Below are 15,430 nucleotides of genomic sequence, written 5' to 3' on the forward strand. Positions count from 1 at the left end.
TACATCCAGACATAGTGAGCAATCCCTCTGTGGTCATTGCCCTGTGAATTCACTGTAATTGTAAACAATGTGTTTGCAGAAGTATGTCTAGTGACCGTAAATCTGCCAGAGCTTGTTAACAGCTTACTGTGAACACTAAAAATCATGTGACAAAACAAGCCCTGCTCAACTGATCCTCAGTTCAACCAAATTTAAGACTACAGGCCTGAGAACAGCCTGATGATTAACATGAGACCATAGCGTTGTTGTTTTGGTTCACGTCTTTAATCTATCAAGCCCAGTAACCTGCCTTCGGCAATGTTGCCTCAGAAGAAAACTTCTCTCTTTATAATGCATCTAGCCAATGTGATATGCCATGCAAACAGGGGGAATTCCTCCCTAGCCTTTAGTGAGTCTGCTGTCACATTTTCTTAGATGTGAGGAAGCAAGATGAAAAGATTAGATCTGTATTTGCACCTCAGCCTAACATTCTGTCATGAATATGCTGTATGCCAAATATCATATGCCAGAAAGGGGGGGTAAGGCGCCACCAAGCCCTTCCGCTGCTACTGCGTGGGGCTAAGCCATTAAGAGCAGAGGCATTCCCTCCTTGTGCAGGCAGTTTCAGCATAAACCAAGCCCCAGGAGTACATTGAGTTGAAAGACTGAGAAGGGGTATTTGTAACTTCTTTGGTTTCTTTGAAGTACTAAGATTATTATTACCTTTACCACTTGCTTTTCAAATAAGTCCTATTGAGCACTTGTGCACAGCACTGCAGGAAGCAGCAGACAATCGCTGTTGGCTGGACAGTGCCATTTGCTACTGGTGCAACACTACCACGAGCTCGCTGGGAAGGGAAGCGTGTACTTAAGGTACCTCACCCAGTGGTAGAGGCTGCAGTGCCTCTGTGGGGAGGGCAAGGGGACTCCCTCATCCTTTCTCTGAGTACAGACCTGTATTGACCCACTTCGGTGCTTCACTGAGGAGGCACAGGAGTGCTGCTGATGAAACAGGGGAGGAGGAGTGCAGGCAGAGCACCAGGGCAGGGACTGCTGCCCCACTTCTGGGCAGGCAGATGGTGTGAGGTGGAGGCAGAAGCATGAAGAGGCTGAGTGGAAAGGCAGGCATGAGGACAGCAGCAGTAACACTTTGATTCAGCAGCAGCTTTTGCCACTTGGTGATTTTGATAGAGTTTTGGCATAGTGCCTATTTTGAATTTGAATACAATTTATACCTATGGCTAGGTTGTGGAATAGATGTTTCTGTGCTGGTAGTTTGACATCTCACCCTGAAGTCTGTGGGATTTTTCATCTTAGTGCCTAAGACTAGAGAAGATGTATCTACTCTAAATGGCATCTACGTTACTGATAAGGATTCTGTGTGAGAACTAAGATTCTTCAGGTAATAATTTCCTTATATTGTACAGAATTCATCACAGTTACATCGTAGTAAAAGGTATTGCACAAAGAATGGATCTCGCCCACTGTACCTATTTCATCTGATGCTGAAATGATTTTCCCTGTGTAAAAGGCCTGCTGTTGTCTTGGTGTCAGACTGGTTTTAGGAACTGCCCCTTGCCCCTGGTAGTTCCCACTAAGCTGTTCTCTGACAGTGGAGGACTGGCTTCAGCTTAGCCCAGCAAGGTAATTAACGTACCTAGCTGTGGGTAGCTAACAGGCTGTGGCACTAGGCCCTGCTGGGGTGAATTAAAAGCAAGTGCAATTAGGCCAATGGAAGAAAAAAATGCATTTGATTAAGGTAGCCAGCAAAACTTCGGTGAGGCAGTTGAGCTTCATTATTTAACAGCTGCGTGACACATGTCTTGTAAATAATTTCACACATGCAGAGCATTATCATAGAAACTGCAAATTTCATGCTAAATTTTCCAGTCTTTGGCTCTCAGTGCGTTCTAACCTCTTCCATTTGTGTAAGAATTATGTGTGACATTTCTCAGCTATTTTGAGAAGTACTGCAGCATACCAATCATACAAAATAGCAGTCATAGCCCATGAAACAAGTAGCAACTGCAGCCAGTAACTCAAGCATTTGGTTAACATTACTGCTGCAGATTTACTGTGCATTCTCTACCTCCATATCAGGAGATGTAACCTTTTTAACATCTTAGGGAAATGAGATGAGGCTGGATGACTTCCCACAGTAATTCATGGTGTCAGGCCAGGATAATAATGGTTGGCAAGATCCCCCGACAGAGTAAATGAGGATTTTTATTACCAGTGGGGACACCTCAGGGCTTTCATCCAGTAATCCCCCTGGCTTGTGCATTTAGCACAACTCACAGCAAGGTGCAGAAAACAACAAAAAAGAATGCTTCTGATAAATCATTTGGTTAAGTAGCCTTTAAAAGCTGGTGTTTTACTGCTGAAGGAACAGTCAGCTACTCCTTTACAGAATTATGATGATTAGTCTCTACTGCTGGGAGCAGTATCGGAGCTGTACGTTAAAGCACTGCAGCCTCTTCTGCTTTGTTTTAGACTTCTTTTCCTTCATTGGCTCCCTCATTTCTTAACTCTGCTTGTGCTGAGTGCAGAGCACTCCGAGTGTTGCTGCTTATTTTTTGGTGAGACCAAACAGCATCTGCCTGGAAAACAGCAGAACGGCATGATAAAAGCAGGGTGACTCCAGCAGGGTGAGCTCCCTCCAGCAGTTTGTGTTGATCTAAATCTTCATTTCTCTTTGTCTGGGCTTTATTATTTTATTATGTTTTCTCCCTCTGCCTCTAAGGTGTATATTCTGTCTTTCAAGCTGAGTTTGTGAGCTACAGATCCAGGCGTGGACCTTACTGACAGCGCAGGTTAAACAAATACAGTTTCCTGAATACCACAGGAGGTCTGGGCTGAGTCTGATCATTGCAGAGTAGCCATGCTGCTTGTTAATAGGCTTTTCCTTCCTTCTGCTCTTCAGCTTTCCCCGGGTTGTGTAGTTTTCCCCTCGCTTGGCCCGGGCTCGGACACCTGCTGCTAGCAGCGGGGTGGCAGGAAGGTAACAAGCTTCCTTCAAACAACATTCCCCCTGCTCATGAGGGACGCTAACTGAGGGCTGGCTTCCAACAAGAGCTGCGTCAGACACTGGAAAGCTGCTTTTTACCTCTGACTTCCCCTCCTGCATGGGGATTTTGGGATGGAGCTGTAAACCACATCTCTTATTCATTTGAATCACTTGAAGCAATAGCTGTTATTTTTTTCCCTTCTTGTGCTGTAAGATGCTTTTTTCTTTGCTTACCTGACTGGCAATCTATCACTAAAATGCATCCCCTTTTCTCTTTTTAATGATTCAATGTGCTCTCTCTTTCTGTCCTGTCCCTGAATATAGCTTTGAAATTTGTCTCCTACAGCATTATATGTTCTCCAGTAGAGAAAGTAGACAAGGTATGGGTGTGATTTTTCTTTAAAATGGGGCCAGATGAAATGGAAATTTATCAAAAAATGGGTAGTTTTGGAACCTGATACTTTTTTCTACTATATAATTTAGGTAATGTTCTAGTTCTACGTGAATCCTCTATTTCTGGTTGGACAGAGGAAAGGAAGCCAACAAGGTTAGTCAAAGTTAAGTTTACACAGGCTAAGCAGTGAGTTCAGAACATGCATAGCCTGTAGGCAGGGAGAGGATGGCTTTTGCAGATGCAGTGGCATGTTTTTGACTTTTTTGTTTCTACTTGGAAAGCTAAAAACTTGACTGTAAAATGTCTTTTTTTTTTTTTTTTCTGTCAGCAGGATACTTTTTTTTTTTCCTTAGTCCTTGTTGTCTTACCCTTTTCTGGTTCTGAAAATGTTTCTTTTGTGGCTTTTATACTACACTTACTCATTTTTATTTTTTTTTTTTTTTTTGTATCAGAGTTCATAGGTTGCATTGATACTAAACCTTCCAATTCAACTGGAAGGCCAGTATATGGTGAAGTACAATGCTGTCAACTTTGAACTGCTAAAAACCTGCAGAGTAAGAATTGAGTGTAAGGATGTTTTCTCTTGATGATATGAACAGCTTATCTCCATTCTTGACAAATGTACATGTATGTTCTTCTAGAACATCCAGCTGTAATTTCTAATATTTTATGAAATAACCAACCTATGTGGCTATTATGAAATAGCCAGCCTACATGCCCTACAGAGGGAGAGACACTCTTTTGCATGCCTGGGAACCACTGGAATATTGGTCTTTTGTTTCCCAGAAAAGAAGCCAGGAATGAGTTTTGGAAAGTTTTCTTTTTGCCACAGCAAAAGAAATCTAACTGTGGCCTCAGCCAGACTGAATCATGGAGTGGATCAGAAAAATAATAAAAGGGAAAAAAAAACAGTTATATTATATGACATCAGTAGGGTATACAGCTTAGAAAAATTTTCAGAATTAAACCAGAAAGGCATAGCCATCCTGAGAATTGGTGTTGAGGAAAAGTGATAGATTAATTTATTTGGTCTTGAGGTTCAGTAAAGTAGAGGAGGAGAAAGAGGCCTATTAGCGAGTGTACATAAAGGAAAACATTTGAATAGGGTGTTTTGAAAATTTCTGAACAAGATGCTTTTGCTCAGAAAAGGGAAAAAATGAAAGAAAAGTGTTTTAAAGGAAAAGACTCCTGCAAATCAGTTGTCTAGGTTTAAGAGTACTCTTCGTTGTGATTAGCAAATCAACCAAGTCAAAGTAGATCTAATTTTTATCACTGCCAAACATAGGTTTTGTCTGTGAGCTAAAAGCTATGTATAGCACTCTGAGGACATGTGTTCTGAGAATATTTTGTTTAAAGGAAAGTTAACCTGGACCTGTGACACAACTTGATGTTCATGAAACTGCTCTGTAGTTTCTGGAAAATGAGAGATTTCTTCAGTCTTTCTCCATCTAGTATCACAAGTTGCAGGTGATAAGATAGGTAATAAGAAAACCTATAATATACCAACAGCTGCAGAGGCTGAAGGCAATGTGGTAATACAGGTATGACTAAATAGGTGTGTGTGGTAGTAGATCTTAGAACACAAGTATGGCAGTTCTCCATGATACAAAGATTGTTTAAAATGGCACTCACCTGTATACCCAAGTGGGCAGATGCAGTCGTACTTTCCTATCTGGTTGAGACACATTGCCCCATTCAGGCATGGATCTGACACACATTCATTCACTTCCAGGTCACAGTGCTTGCCTTGATAGCCTGGGACGCAGTAGCAGGAGTATTCATCGACCCCATCCCTGCACACAGCTCCGTTGTGGCATGGTTCAGAAATGCATTCATCAAAATCCGTTTCACAGAGTGTACCTGTGTAACCTGCGCTACAAAGGCAGATGGGCCCAGCCAGGCCATTTTGGCAGGTGCCTCCATGTTCACAGGGGTTTGTGTCACACACACTGACGGTTCTTTCACAAGTAGACCCATTATACCCAGTGGGGCACTCACAAGTGAAGCTGAGGTTTCCAGGAGAGCTTAAACAGGTAGCATTTTGAAGACAAGGGTTTGAGGAGCAAGGGTCAGAGGTTTTATTGCAGAGTTCCTCCATAGTGTCCTGTGGTACATCTGCACAATGGCAAGTGTCCTCCCTGTGACCAGCAGCGCACGTAGAGTTCTTTTGGCAGGAATTTGACAGGCACCTGGAATCGTTTCTCATGCAAAGTGACTCTAGGAAGGAAACGAAAAAGATCCTGAGGACTTCTACCACATTTGGAGTAAACCAGAGTCAAATAGGTGCAATTATTACCACATTGTTTTAAATTTAATAGCTCCAATTGCTGGATTTTGAGAAGAAAACAGGGCCAGTAAATGTGCAGCACATATTGGTAGACTAATAAATGTAAAGTGAAAACAGTTCTGGAAATATGAGCAAAATTCTCACCTCTTCCAGCAGCCATGGCTGTAGTGCCAGAACTGGGAATACATTATTTAACACTAACAACGATATTGTTGCAACAATATATGTGACTGTCAACAGAGATGACCAGCAACATGGAATGCATTTACATATGTTTAAAACAGGTGGTGTTGGTTTTGTTTTGTGTTTTTGTTTGTTTGTTTTACTAGAATGAGGAACTGAACAACATTTTTCAGTACAATACCATTTTGGATTCTTTTGTAGTGAAAGTTTTTTTTGTATTGGAGTTCAACAAAGCTAAATGACTTGGGTATGCTTTAGTCTCTCATGAGTGACTCAAACCATTATGCACTTTGAGTTGGTTTTGACTTCCCAATTATAAATACTACTAATTTGACATCTGTACAGCACTTCCACCATAGAGAATCTCCCAGACACCTGAGACTCAAAATAGTACTCTGAGAGCCTTTCAGCCTCTGAGGCTGGAATGACATGGTGGACATAGCATAAATATTTAGTGGACATGGTATAAATATCTCCCTTATCCACCAGGAGCTGAGCTCCTGGCATCAATTAAACACAACTTATAGTTGCTGCTGCTGTAAAGACTAACAGGTAATAACAATAGCTATTTTCTAACTTCCCAATCAAGGAAGAGTGAGCTGCTACCAACATTGTTCATGAAACACAACTGAGAAACACTAATAGAGTGAGAGCAGTGAAGGGCGTTCTTTCCAGTAAAAGAAAATAATTTTGCTATGAAAATGTGTAATTGTTTTAATCCTGATTAATTGTCTCTGTAACAAAATGAATGTCCACGTTTGGCTAAGCAGGTATACCACCTTTAACTGAGTGCTAGTTATACCAAATAATAGTGAGGATGGCTAATGCTGAGTGGTTGAGGTGGGTTTGCTGACCTGGGCTGAATACTCTGCAATCACAGCTTCACTGGTTTGGTATGGGCCAACGGAAATGGTGTTAATCATCGGTCTGCAACACTTAGGAATCTCGTTACTTGGGGATATGCTGACTCCAGGCTGTGGAGAGGGTAAGACCCAAATAGAACTTTCGCTATCCACATTTTTATTGGGACTGTCCAACTTCACAGAGCTTTCTCTTCAGTCTGTCTACTTAAAATTAATTAAAATTGCATGTTTCAAGATATGTTTCAAATTTGAAGAAATTAACTGTGATTAATTTGCAGCATTATCTAACTATTATACTACGTAAACTGCAAGAGGTAAGGTCAACCACTGAAGTATTTCTTAAGTAGGACTACTGTGACTTGAGAAGCAATTCAGTTAATTACTACTGCTTTTCCAGAGATGATATGCATGCAACATCTCAATTTGTTGTAATTACTCTATATGAGAGAAAATGAAGAATTTGCCAGTTTTCAGTTTTGATAGCAACATATTAGCTTTGAGCAGAGATTACAAATCTGCATACTTCACTGAGATGTTAACAGTGGATGAAAATTGAGGGAAGAGAAAAGGAAGCCCTAAAAGCACAGTCAGTAATGAAGGCAATCAATTTGTCTCCAAGGTGACACTGCAATGGGAAAAATATAGAAAGGTAAACCTGTTCTGGATTTTTTTAACAAGCATTTTAAGTTGAACACCTCTGGCTTTTATAAAAACAAGTTTCTTATGCAGAAATTGCCAACAGACAATACAATATAACCAGTATTCCTCAGGGATGTTTTTGTCTGATTTGTACATAAAGCTTACAGCAAAGCAATGCAATTTTTGGAGTTTTATCTTCATTCTCATGTTGTTGTTGTTTTTTGGTTTTTATTATTATTATTATTATGTATATAGTTATTGATGAATACTAGGATTCTGATGGGCTTAGCAGAGATGTAATCACTGCTGAGTTTTAGCTTCTTGTGATTTAAAAACTAGGACCAAGAGATTTTATTAGGGGTAATAAGATTCATCACAACTGCACCTTAAAGAGGTGATCATCAAAGGGTAATTTATCAAACTGTGGTTATCAAATGGTATGCAGTTTACCAGTGCACCCCATGATTTTTTGACAGAAGTCATATTTCTAAATCATATAAGTGCTTCAGAAAATCCTTGGAGTCTTCATAATTAGAATATCCATTTTTCCACTTGCTTTCCCACCTATGTTAAACAAGTTATTTGCAGTATGTCTCTTCCTCCCCTGTCACCATTCAGCTTTCCTGCAGCTCTGGAGCCATGTGGAAGGATGGAATTGGAAACCTAATGCCATTGGGAGCTGCATGGAAACAGCAGAGGAAGATCAGAGCATGTGGGAGCTGAACACACCCATGCTATAGGATGTGATGTGGCAGTGTGATCGTGTCTGATGAAAAGGCTGGCTCAGTTTGAGCTAATGATTAAATAATATTTTCTACTACATTTACAGAAAGAGTTATATGGGAAATAAGTGTTTTGATGTATTTGGAGGCTTTAGTTTTGGTAATGTTGCACAAGGATAATCTGGAAAGGCCTTGTGTAGTAGCTCTGGTAGGCAGGGGAGTCATTTTCATGCTTACCCACTCAGGAGTGACTTGTTCTGACAGATTCTTAAAACTTATATGTAACATCAGAAAAATAGAAACAAAATGCTGATCATTTTGATTTACACTGACTGACACTTGAGGTAATTATCTGTCTCTTTATAAACATTGATACATTAATCTAATTACTAGAGGAATTTGTGCCAAGCATTTTACCCCATGGTTAAGTCCTTTTCATGCAGTTGAGATATTTGGCAGGAAAATTCCTTGCAGTAAAGCTTGCCATCTACTGGAAAATCGTCAGTATTGCCAAAAACGTCAGTATTCTCTATCGTTTACAAGAGCTGGCACTACTAAACGTAAGAAATGCTGAGAGACAGTAATTATTTTTCCTCATACACAAGATTAAGTTAAACTGCTGCTGTTCATTACAAATTCTGGATTATTCATATACTAATCGGTAATTAAAAAAAAAAAAAAACAACATGATTTTGCTGTGGTACAGACATCTCAGTGTTCAGAAACTGCTGCAATGAAGCAATACAATATGGTTTGGGAGGCTGGAAATACACGAAAATGAATATAACAGGGCAAAATTAAATTAGTGGGAAAGGAAACAGGGTGGGAGTTCTGAACAAGCGGAGACAATTTGGCACAGATCTTCTGAATCCTCTCAAAGAAACCAGTGTTCTTCAGTTATGCAGGTAATGTTGAGGAGCCTGATCTCAAATCTTTCCTGATAATGTGAAGTGTTGTATTTTTTTTTTCTAGATTCTGTTTGAATCAGAGTTAGAGCATTCCTGTGTGCTTTTTGAAATATATAATATTAAACTGATAAAATAAAAAGTAAATTGCCAGTTCCCCAGTTCTGAGAATCTGATTTGCAATCTTAGCCATTCAAAGTCCAACACAAAACCTATCAAGCTGTGTTGGGTTGTTTTTGGCAGAAATTTCTTTCAGTAAAAATTTATTCTTTCTGTCTGTGGCTCTTCGCACAAGTTGGTGAAATATTTTAATCAGCAACAGAATTTAAAATCAAATTTCCATCACTGCTAATCATGTTGTTATGAACTTGAGTTCACTTGAATGTGGTCCTGCCTGCACTTTGCTAATCACCTCATCATGCCTGGAGGCTCCTTGTGATTCGCAATGCTATTCTTCAAATGTGCCTTTTTTCCCCGAAGGAGGACTCTTAGCTTTACAGAGGTTCTCAACACTAACAGCTTCAGGGTCTTTTTACATATGCTGCAGATTTTTCCTTCTTAACGGAGGCAGTCGATTTTCTAGGGAGAAAAACGAACAAACAAGAATACTATGAGGAGATAGCTATCTTCTTGATGCCCATAGTCATCAACAATGATGAGTTTACAGTGCTTTGGGGAGTAGTTTTTTTTTGTTGTTGTTTGTTTGTTTTTTTTGTTTGTTTGTTTGTTTTTGTTTTTTTTTTGTTTGTTTGTTTGTTTTGTTTTTTGTTTTTAACAGCTTTTACTTCAAAGTTTTGAACTAAATTTTGAATTAAAATGAGGAAGCCATACCAGCTAAAACAGATGAAGTAAATCACAGCAAAATATGACTTTTTGTTTGAAACACATACATTTTGGAAAGGAATGGGTACTGGGAAACCATCCGTGATCCAGCAGAGGGAAACTAAGATACTGTCTTCTAACACGTAAACATTGTTAAAGACATGAATTTTAAGATATTATAGGTCTGCAGTTCTGTTAAAAAAAAAAAAAAAAAAAAAAAAAGTTATAAAACCGAAACAACAGAAAAGCAACCTAGGGAATGTGTGTTGAGTTAGGGTGGTTTTTTTGTTGTTGTTTGTTTGGTTTTTGTTCTTAGTTTCCCAAAATACCTTATACTATTGATACCTTAATTGCGGTCACTGAGAGAGAGAAATTTTTCTTGGGACAAACAAAGCAACACTTGCTTCCCTTAGTGTTGTTATTTCAGTGTCTCCCATTGACGCAACACCAGCATATAGCATTTGTTCACAATGGAGGGTTTACCTTGTGATCAAATAAATTGAATAAAGAAATCATTGGATAACTTGAGGGTAGTGAGTGCTTAGGTAGTCTGATGTCTTGAGTGAGAAATAAGAATCTTTGATGCTTATATTTTTTTCTTATTTAAAATTTGTCCCTGAGATTTTAAAACAAGTGTGTGAATGTGTTACTGAAATATCAAGCTCTGCAGTTTTAGTGAGATCTTGAAATAATTAGCATTTAACTGGAAATATTCAAATATATCCCAAGCCATTTAGTGCTGCATTGAAGAGCACATAGCTTTGGTATAACTAGGCATATCTTGTTTTCTCTGCAGTGCACCATGACATGGAAAATATAGTTCATCACTATGACAATAACTTCCTTGCGAAGACAACCTTAGAAAGTTGTGGGTGTGCATATATATCCAATCTTACATATCTTGAAGAACTAGATAAGCGATGAGTACAGCTGCATAATCTCCAGTGACAGAGATGGGATCGGATACTTTTGCCATGAACTGAAAGGCAGAAATGCCATTCATGGATCAGGATTTGGCAGAGGGGGAAGGACAGAAGAACATGCCATGCTGGATAAAATGGAGTCAGGTAAGGGGTTCTCTGAGCCCTCAAAATAGCTTTTCCATTAAGATTGTCTGAGAATAGATCACTTTTTTTTTTTTTTTTCCCCACAGTTCTGATTTCCAGACTGAAATCTCAAACTTCCTAAACATCGCACTAACACTATTTCATCCCTACTCAGTCCATCGCCAAATATGTTTGTCTACTGTCCTAATTACTTAATGTGATGAGCAGCCTGTAGATACTGTGGTATTATTTCTCCTTTACAAACTTCACCTGGGATGGAAGCACCTGACCTGCTCTGTCCACAGCTGGACTTAGTACTCCGTCTGCTCAGTGAGGAGGTGTACCTTGGGAAGGTATGAGCAAACTTCTGACAAACTAACAAGAGCTTGTCACTGGGGCTGCAAATCCTGTGGTCATAAAGGGTTAATCTCGAATTCCTAACTTCAGTTGTGTGTCCAAAATGTCCTAGCATGTTGTTATAGAAACCACTTTCAGGCTTTAAATCTTGAATCACGAATATTACCATAGTAACCGCCGTTACACACAGGCACAAAAGAAAAAAGGCGGTTACACAAAATATTTCATTACTATTGAGAAAGACACTTTTCTTTTCAAATACATTTGTATCAGCAAAAGCAAAGTAAATTAACAACATACCTGAGGCAGAAGTATTATATTAGCATAAGAATAACGACCGAATATCATTAAAATTGTTGAATGTTGTTTAGGAAACACCTTAAGATCAAAGCTATTTGTCATTCAAATTACAGAACTGGTTATTAAATCAGTGTCTCCCTGTCGTCCTTCTCCTCTCATTTCTGCAAGCTCACACTAACTTGGTGCTGCTCCCCAAGAATGAAGGATGCTACTGCTTGCTGTCATTTTCCTTTGCTGTCTTTTTATCTCTGTGCCATCCCAGCCTTCTCCTATGAGCACTTCAGCAGCAGTCCTTACAGCCACACCTACTGACTATGCCAAGCACAGCAACAATTTGACAGGCTTTCCTACAAAACAGCCGTGTGGAGGCTACCCAGTGAGCCGCAGTGAGGTGTGCTAGTTCAAAGGCGCTTGCTTGGCACTCTTTCCAGCTGGTGCAAGTGATAAAAAGAGAGGAGTGAGTGCAGCTCATTAGCTCGTGGGTTGTGTTGTCAGCAGTGGGCAAACGAAACAAACATCTCCAAAATGAGGTAAATGTTTTCTTCTCACAGTCCCCACTCACTTTTATCCTTTGCTTCAGTGCACTAAATACTTTTTGGCTCTCACTTTATTTTGTATCATACTGCAGTGTCTATGCTGGGAACAGAAGGAAAATCAGGCCCGTGAGCTCATCAGGCATCCTGCAGACTGACTTTGGAAGATTTTTGGTCCAATTGGCCATCAAGGCATGGTACTACTAGCAAAGCCATAGTCAAGGGCAAGAACACTGGTTTCTTATACAAATAAATGTGTTCATCCACTATTTTCTTTTACCTTTACGCCTAGTACACCACTGTAGTTTAATTTGATAGTGCATAGCCATCATTGTGCTTTTCCAGTGCGCAGGGATTTTAGTTTATATAAGATGCAAGCCCAGAAGGTAGCTGTTACCAGTTGCAATAAGTGGCATAAACATTTATTAGAAACTGAACCTGTTTCTGCTATGCAATCCCTGCTACTGTATCCACTCTATTGGAATATAACATTCCTCTTTTATAGTTTCATGGTATGTTCTTATCTTCTAAGTCTGGACAGGAGTAAAGACAGGAGTGTAATGATGATCATTTTTAGTTGTATTAATGCAGCAGAATTTATTCTTAATGCTACACAGCAGGATTCCTCTACACAGGGACATAGGAGATCAATGGGCAGATGACCAACAGCTGCAATATGTGGTGGAGGGAATCTGGGGGACAGCTTCAAATCAGCTTTTCTATCAGTTCTTCAGAGGCAAAGAACATGGATAATCAATTGTGCTAAGAATCTAAAACAATTTTAATTAGGTATTAAGGGTTCAGTCAATGCCTTTCTTGCCTGCACTGCTGCTAGATCTTCAGTAAAATGAGGGACATCTTCAACATGTAACTCAGGACACAGAGCCATGTGTGTAAAGGTCTCATCTGTGAGAGAAAACGTTTTGTAGAAAAAAGATGTAAATACTAGGTGATTTATTTAGGGTTGTGAATATTGTCAGAATCATCTCTTCAGAATGTTATCGTGTATTGCCTACCACTAGCAAGTTTTTTGGCACACCTAGATGATCTTGTTAGGATGGGTGGGTTTGGAATTCTTTTGTGAAAGGTGTTGCTCCTGCCTTGCTCTCAAGAGTTAAAAGATGGGAGCATCACGCCTTTTAAATTTAGTGGAAGCACAGTCTGGCATTTCCAAACCTGTCATGTGAATCCAGGCATGGGTGCATGTGGTGCTGAGGAACTGGAAAAATGAGAGCAGTGCTTGCAGCTAGATGGATACCACCTGCATTCACAGTTTTGATAAAAAGAAGGGGGAAAACACACACCTTGGAAGCAGGCACATAGCAAACTAACAAGAGAAATGGTGCCAGAGCCCAGAGGGGCTGCAGAAAGATGAAAACATGGTCTCACTTCTCTGCATCAACAAAGAGATTTTCTGAAACATGGGGAGTAACAGCATAAACTGTCGGTTTGTGAATTTGGGTGAAATCCAGTTACTCCTGGTTCTATCTGAATTCCAAATAATGCAAACTGGGAAGTGAAGGAGCTGTTGCCAAGAGGCCCGATCTTGCCTTGAGAGACAGCAGGCCTCACAGCTCCTCTGGTGTCCGGAAGCAGTTTGTGGCTCCGGCTGCTGCTGGGCTCCTGGCTCCTGCTGCTGGGGGCTCAGCTGGGTGGCCTTCTTAATATTGTGTCTTAATAGTGTTCTTAATATGAGAAGGCATACACTAGCACATAAAGGTACATAGCTGCAAATGTTTGTAACGCCCATTCAGGTGTGATTTCTTTTTCCAAGTCAAAATTGGATACGCTTAAAGGCCTCCGCATTAGAAATGCATCAAAATCTGTAATGTAGGGCAAGAATTTCTCCTCAGGTGAGGGATATTTTCACATCCACTTTGTTAGTCACAGATTCGGAGTCTTAGATTTTCATCTCCATAAGTCATGGATAAATTTTTGCTTCTGGAAAATAGGTGTAAGCTCATTGGTCAAATGCTGGTAAATCACAGGGAAAATGTTATGGTCAGGTGCACAAACAGGTATATGTTGACAGCCAGGTTTTGATGACTTCCAGTTCAACGTTGTCTGCACGAGCACTTGTTTTTATAGCATCTAGATAACCAGAGGATGCCATTGAGGCATATTGTGTCAGACATGCCATGTCCTTTCCGCACAGCCAAACCTCTAGCAACAAAATGCACATTTAGAAAATGATGTTTTTTAACATATACTAGAACAGGGGCGAAAACCATGACAAAGTGCATAAGGGTTTTATAGATCTATTCCGTACTCCAGCTGGCTTGCTGTGCTTGCTTTGAAGTCTGTAAAGAAGCAAATGTTTTAAAGTTTCTAAGTGCAGAGCTGTGTACTGATGTGTGCAGATGTGGGGATTGCCTCCAGTAGGTTCTCAGTAACACAGCTGGGGACTAAACTTTGCTGAAGTCAACAAAATGCAGCAGAACAACAAGATCAGCTCCAACTTTTGACTAGCGTCGCACTGATGACACAGCCACCGGAGCGCATGCTGTCCCTCCAGGCTTGCTGAATGTATAGTCCTTTTCTCACACAATTTCAGTTTCATGCAATGTAACAGCACTCTTGTATCAAAATCATGATGCTGCTTCTCTAGTCTCTCTAGACTTTAAAAAACAATCAGCCCTGTGGCAGATTAGCATTATTTTGCTGGATACACAGAGTGCAGTGATTTAAATGCTATATGAGTCAGAAGAAAGCCTCAGTGCAGCTACAATGCACAGAGTACAGAGGAATCAGTCTTCTGCAGAGTAGTAACCTTCGTAGGGGAGTTCATATCCTAGCCCTTTCTGTTATTTACTAAATCATTTTGTGTAGAAATCAGTTATGATTTCTTCCTTACATGAGCTAATCATGAATTAGGATTTAGAGACTGCTTGAGGAAAGTTGCAGCTCCTGTTTTGCAGGACAGGCTAGAGTTGAATGGGGAGACTGGCGCAACCAAAAACTCCACCTGCTGAGCTCTGATGCTGACAGCTGCTACCAGTGAGGCCAAAACCATCACCTTGAGATTGGTGGAGAATTATGATATGGTCGTGATCTGTACCAGTTGTTCTTACTGACCTCCCACAGGTAAAAATCAGTCATAGACCTGAGAGAATGATGCTACAGTGTGAGGTTTTCCAGTAGGAGAGAGTGCTACAGTTTCAGGTAAGAGTGAAGCTTCACCATGGTCACTGCTACAAGGTGACCTCTGGGGTAGCTTCCCTCACCTCCAAGAGTAGTAGATGGTATATTTATATTGTGGCCTCCTAAAAATATTCTGACTTGAAATAGATTAAAGATTTAGTTCATGGCTTTACATGAGGAGAGAATGTCTTATTTCTAGAGTAAGTTCAGAAACAGATCCTAAGAAGATTCTAAGCCACATGAAATTAAATT

The 15,430-nt window shown here is 40.1% G+C and overlaps 1 protein-coding gene and 1 long non-coding RNA gene across 6 annotated transcripts in view; one reads left to right on the forward strand and one right to left on the reverse strand.

The window, feature by feature from the left end:
• The window catches only part of CRB1 (crumbs cell polarity complex component 1), a 101,944-nt gene that overhangs the window by 67,014 nt on the left and 19,500 nt on the right, over positions 1-15,430 (reverse strand). For both annotated transcript variants that reach the window (XM_072042143.1, XM_027463097.3), the window contains exon 2: positions 5,013-5,597. In XM_072042143.1, the coding sequence (XP_071898244.1) occupies positions 5,013-5,597 (585 nt within the window). The remainder of the gene's footprint in view (positions 1-5,012; positions 5,598-15,430) is intronic.
• Positions 2,024-12,590, forward strand: LOC119717630 (uncharacterized). Of its 4 annotated transcripts, none has more exons than XR_005267506.2 (4): positions 2,024-2,283; positions 2,473-2,627; positions 10,598-10,868; positions 10,955-11,631. It is a non-coding gene; the product is annotated as an uncharacterized lncRNA (long non-coding RNA). The 4 variants fall into 4 exon arrangements; XR_005267509.2 differs by adding an exon at positions 11,767-12,590 and having other exon boundaries at positions 2,026-2,627; positions 10,955-11,200; XR_005267505.2 differs by having other exon boundaries at positions 2,027-2,627.

Source organism: Anas platyrhynchos, chromosome 8 (genome assembly GCF_047663525.1).
Source record: "Anas platyrhynchos isolate ZD024472 breed Pekin duck chromosome 8, IASCAAS_PekinDuck_T2T, whole genome shotgun sequence".
Lineage (NCBI taxonomy): Eukaryota > Metazoa > Chordata > Aves > Anseriformes > Anatidae > Anas > Anas platyrhynchos.